This window comes from Numida meleagris, chromosome 2 (genome assembly GCF_002078875.1).
Source record: "Numida meleagris isolate 19003 breed g44 Domestic line chromosome 2, NumMel1.0, whole genome shotgun sequence".
Lineage (NCBI taxonomy): Eukaryota > Metazoa > Chordata > Aves > Galliformes > Numididae > Numida > Numida meleagris.
In genome coordinates this window covers 77,133,995-77,139,994 of record NC_034410.1, presented here as the reverse complement: position 1 = coordinate 77,139,994, position 6,000 = coordinate 77,133,995, and the positions used below count along the sequence as shown (strand labels likewise).

Here is a 6,000-nt window from a genome sequence, read left to right as displayed (position 1 = left end):
ATCCTCTCCTGAGTGGCAGCAATCACAGCCTTGCACAGGTCCCTGCTGCAGTCAGGCATGTGTGCCAGCCGCGCTGCTTTGTGCTGGAGCAACCAGTTGGCTTGGCTGTTTGAGAGGTTACAGTCTCAGCATCCCTGCCCTTGACAGTTCCAAAAAAGACTCAAAGTTTCCGTGAAAGTTTCCTCATGGATTTGCCAAGCCATCAGTCATATTCTTCCACACTTCTGTTTCCATTTCTACCTACTCTTGCTACTGCTGGGGTTGAAATTTTTGTCAATCTTCCCTGCTTAGCACATTTCCCTCTGCGTATCACCCCAGTTCCAAAATCTTGTCACGTGGCAACACAGTGCAAAGCATTCATTCAACTATACAGAGCTGTATAAAGGCCATTTCAACTACATACAAGATTCATTTTTGTGGAGAAAGAGAAGAGAGAAAGAAAGGCAAAACATTCACAGATCCCAAAACCCTTTATTTGGAAGAATGGCTTTTAAATGAACTCAAGCTGTATCTTCTTTAATCATTTATTTATTTAGCAAAGAAAGGAATGAATTCAAATACCCCCACACAATGAACACATATCAATTCCCTGATATCAAGATGCAGATTTGCTTGTCAACAATTTAAATGAATCTGTTTCTTTACTACTGCGGCCATCTTGTACTGTGAATGGATTTGTGCAGAAGCAGTATATTTTGGGCTCAATCCTGTAAACACATAAAAATCATACTTGCGCTCGAGAGCTTAGCTTTTGCCCATCTACATTTAGGCATCTAAATGACAGAGAAAATTGTAAGTGTATCTCTCTATGAGCCTTGTCTGGGTTGTGACTCTGCCTAAGGATGGTCTCCCTGATGAGACACAGGGTGCCAGTGGCAGCTGCAACCAAAAATTGGTCACATGCCTCAAGCAAAGCAGGATGAACTTGGACCAAACTTTTTACAGAATTGATCTCACACAACAAAGCCATTATGCGTGCGATTAACTTTAGGAATGTGCGTATGTAGCGCTGATTTCAATAAAACTGGTCCCACATTAAAAGAAGTGAATATATTTATTCTATAACCATGAGGAAAAAATCTTGAAGCATTTATTCTCATTACTGTTTTAGTTGCATCTGGGACCTCTTACTTTGTTTTCTGGTTTGAATAGTCATATCTTCAGATGCTCTGAGAACTTTCTTCACTTAATGTAAGTGCTTTGGGGGCTCTTGATTTGTACACTGCACGATATTTTCCCAGAGGTTTTAGTGGGATTCTGATAGGGCTAACTGAATTCAGAGTCCTACACCCATCTGAGACTTTAATCAGTACTGCTTAATAGCCTGGAAATCAAAGCCATTTAAACCCCATTCTCTCTTTTTCTCTTGAGAAAACCCTAATTCCAGTCAGAAATCTCTTGATTAGTTTTAGCCAAACCACACTGCTCCAACAGCAGGTGACTGCAAATGGCTGAAAAAGCTTCCACCTGAAGTAATTTTAAGTGGCCATAAAGGTCATCAGACTCAAATCAAATCTGCAAGCACAGGAGTCCATTTTCTAAGCAATTGAGGAACGTGCTCTGTGCATCAGACTAAACGAAGCCCAAAACATGTACTCCAGCACAATTTTAACTTGGATTACCCAATGACAGTATTTACTATGCAGGATCAGACTAGCAGTCCTGCTTCCTCCTCACCTCAGTCTAGTAGTGCTACACGGAAAGGAATATTACAGATTTACTCAGAGGATTGTGATCTCCCTACACAAATGTTTGTGTTCAAACCAGAACATTTTACAAGTTATGCAATCAGTGTAAAACTGCCTTAGTAATATTAATTATTGACATCAGAGGCGATACTTATTTATCCAGAAAAGATCACTTTAGCCATGCAAAAGGATATGGGGTATTCTAAGGGGGAAAGGAGTTGGTTTACCCCTTCCAAGAACAGAACAATGATATAAGAACCAAATTCTCCCCTTGTGCAAGTCTGAGAGCTCTTAAACAAGTCTGGCATGCAAGTATCCACTTTGTTCCATTTTTGGCAAAACAGTGTTAGAGCTTTCATGTGGAAATCTGCTTTCCACCAAAGTGCGTAGCCTATTTTTGAAAAAATGTTAAATAAAGTAAATTGAAACTTAATAGAAACCTCACTTTGCTCTATATAGTAGAGGAGGATGTATTAAACCATGTGGGCAACTGCACAGAACTCAGAAGGTGAAAATACTGATGTAGTTGGTGCACCCCGGGGTCCTCTAAAATTACCTAGGACACAAAAATCTAATGGCTTTACAACCTGTTCTCTCAGAGTCTAGATTGATGAGGAGACCTTGCAATCGTATTTTTCTCATGGAAGTGATTTAAAATTTTCATTAAAACACCACATTTACCCTGAAGGAATGTGAAAATCAGACTTAAAACTGCTTTAGTTAGAATTTTGAATATACCTCTGCATGAGATGTAAAATAACGTAATTTAAGAAGCTAAATGACAAAAAAATGTTTAAAAGGAACACTTTTCTGACAAGTTGGTGTGATTTTTAGATTACATCACATATGTGTTGGTCAGAAATCTGAATAGCTGCAACAGTCCTCTGGGAGACGGAAGTGTGAGCAGATCGAGCATCTGCCAAATGCACTTCTACCTATGATCATGCAGTCTTAACCTAGAGTATTATCATTGCATATATAACACATTAACATATATATCTATTCATGAAAGGAAGACAAATCACTGTAAAGATAAGTGTGCCTTAATCTACTAAAGATCTTTTAATCTTATTTCAGATAAATTTTATTAAAAAGGTTAAAATAAAAATACATACATCAAATATTTTTAAGATATTGGATTCATAACTAATAGTCTAAATACAAAATCCATAAGCCAAACTAATGTGCTCTTAGTACAGGGGCAGAGAGGAAAAGTGTTGTGCACACATGTATATGCATGTGCTGCTTCTTCTTGGCAGTGGCAGCAATATAGATCTTACTTTTAAAATATTCTGAAATGTAAAAATTCATCTTTTGGCATGAACAGACTGATTCCAATACTGGACATGCTTGTGATTTGGAGAGCCTTTCCCCCATCTGTTTGTTTCACTGAATATTCTTGCAGAGAAAATGTCCTCTTACTTAAAGGCAATCAGGTAATTTCTTCCCAGAAAATCAAATCTAATGTACAGTAAAACAATAATAAAATATATAGAATGGGTGTTATCAATCCTTCTAAAGATAAACTCGTGCAAGGGTGGGAGAACTTTCTTTTAGCAATAGGGAGAACGATTCATCTGGAAAAAATCGGCAGCTCATCCTAATTATTTTCATAGATGGTAAATGTGTGTTCATTTTACAGTACAGCTTTTCAAAGACCACTTGCTTTGCATTTTTTCATTTTATAGGAAGCATAGTGCTACATTCAGACCTATCCCCATTCAAGAATGTTGCTCATTGCCATCCATACACATGGTGTGGCTGGACCACCAAGGTGGTGCCTAAGTGCAGTCTCACGGCCTCAATATTCTTGGTACTTTTTGTGTAGTTTTTCTGTACATGGTTTTTAATCATTCTAATCTGCACATTTTCTTCTGTTTGCCTACTGTAGCATAACTGAATGATCAAGGGCACCGAATAAGGAATGGAAACATTTCCAGTCTGCCTCTCTTTGCATACCTTCCTAGCATTCTGGTAGGATGATCTTTGCATCTAGTATGCTCAAGAAAGCCTAAATCTTTAGTCCTTAATATTTGTTTTTAAGTTCTTTTCACAAGCTTCTGAGAAGAGCAAATGCTGTCTTGCTATTAAGAATTTTGGAAAATCTGGCCCAAATCCCTGCCCTTTTCTTTTAAGTTCTACATCTGGAATTTCAGCACAAGAAATAACATCGTCATGAATGTGAGTGAAGACAGACAGAACAAAGAAAAAAATGGTACAAAAATCCTTTGTGTTTCCTCACCTGCCACTACAAGAGGAACTAAAACTGTTAATTTAAAACTGAAATGGGATTTTAAATATTTACATCAATTAAGTCCAACAAGATACTCACTTAAAATACCATAAGAAGGTTCCTTTAGGGGCTGGTTAGCGTGGGCCAGACACGACAGTAAGATGAGACAATGCTTTGCAAATACATCTGCGTTTTCTGATGATGCTTTGTTTTGTCAAAGACGTGCATATAAAATAAGAGCCAGATAGAGGAAAGCAGCTCTACAGATTATGCCAATGTGCCCCCAGTGCCTGAGACAGCACACAAATGGTGGTGCGGTCGCATCTTCCCTTACCTGGCCTGTCTGTAGGCCACCACCACCCCAGCAGTCGAGCAGGCCTTTCCGCTTGCCTTTCCCATTTGCCCTCCTGTCTTGATCTCCCTGCAGGATGTGCCCTTCCACCACCCCCAAAATTCAACCAAACGGTGTGAAGGCTTTCTGTGACCAGTTTTGGCTCACATTTGGAAACCACCTACCCTGAAGCTTTCCAGTTTCATTACAAGATCATATCCCTCAGTACAGCTTTAGTCTCCTCCCTCTGAACAGCTGAACTACAGCTTGAGTGATCTGCAGCCCTGGAAGATGAGCCCTACAGAGCCTGGTGCTGCTGCAGAGCATTGCTAAACCACCACGCTTCTTTTTGCTGTTCTTCTCAACACCCTGCAAGATCTTTGTGGCGATGTGAGCTTCAGGAGGATGCAGAGAGGGCTCTGTGGCTAACAGCATAGCTCCCTTGTCAAACCTCATGGAAATAAAAGACAACGCCTAAAAAGAAAATTGCATTTGTACTCCTGGAGCAGTTTTAAGGGGTAACAAGAATTGCTTAGTCCCTTGTCAGAGAAATCTGACTGAATGCTTATGAAACAGCAAAGCGACATGTTCCTCATGAGTGGTTCAGCAACACCAAGGGGCTACAGCTGTACCCGACACCAAAGGCCAACCTTTCACTTTGCAGAGAAAACAGCATGTCACAAACAGGTGTTCTGGGCATTTGGCAGCAATGGGACATTGACGGCTTGGATCGTGCTTGAAATGTCTCTGAACTTCATCTCTGAAGCCTCAATCACATGAGCAGTCATGTAGCACAGGCCTTGGGGATTGGGGAGTTACAGGAGGCCAGAAAACACACAAGCCCATTAGTATTCATCATAATTATTGAAATCTGTAAAATAGGTATTAGAGTAAGTCTTTGCAGTGAGATGTGGATTGAAGTATTTGTTTCTCTCCTCCAGAATCAGGTTGTTTTTGTTAAATGCCTGGGGAAAAATAAGAAAGAAAAGAAGAAAATGGGAGGGACAGAATGAAAGGAGCCCCTGCGTGTTATTTCATTCAGACAATTTTTGTGGCAAACGGTCATGAAATGTCAGTCAGTCAAAAATGCATTTAGAAGTATCTACTTGTATTTGCATATGTCTGCTTACTTACATAATCACGTTTTTAGACAAAAAAGTTCTACTGTAAAAAAAGCTATAGATTTTTCCCCCAATATTATAACATTTTTTTTTTTTGGTAAAAAAATATACATTCTAATCATACATATTCAGTTGCTGTTAGAATTATTCACTCTTCATACTTTTAATGAATAAGAATTATTTTCTTTCTACTACGTTTATTACTTAATTTTCCAAGGCAATACAAAGGAAACATTTCTGGAGGTTTTAGAAGTGCGCATCTCATTTTTTTTTAAAGTGATTTTTCAAGATTTTTTAAAGATTTTGCTTGTCTAGTAACAATCCAGAGAACTGTTCAGGGGGATTTGAAAAAGCCTTAAGCTAGGTATGTATAAGCTGATTCCACTGATTCCAACACCTAGACTTTTCTTGAATTTTTAAGACAATTTCTTAAAATATCTTTAATTAGAAATAAAAATGCAGAAATTAAAAATAAGATTTTCTGGGTAGTATTTAAGAAATATAATCATTTACAAAAAGCTTCACAGCTGCATTAATGAACTGCATAATCTGAAGATACTGTGCTAAGTACTTCCAGAATGCTCATTCTTCCTTAATTCAGTGGATCCAAACAGCAGAGTTTTTCTA

The 6,000-nt window shown here is 38.5% G+C and overlaps 1 protein-coding gene across 6 annotated transcripts in view; it reads right to left on the bottom strand.

Annotated features, from left to right (window-relative positions):
• The window catches only part of SEMA5A (semaphorin 5A), a 325,269-nt gene continuing 319,720 nt past the window's right edge, over positions 452 to 6,000 (bottom strand). For all 6 annotated transcript variants that reach the window (XM_021386099.1, XM_021386098.1, XM_021386095.1 and 3 more), the window contains one exon: positions 452 to 5,217. In XM_021386099.1, coding sequence (XP_021241774.1) covers positions 5,098 to 5,217 — 120 coding nt within the window. In that variant the 3' untranslated portion in view covers positions 452 to 5,097. The remainder of the gene's footprint in view (positions 5,218 to 6,000) is intronic.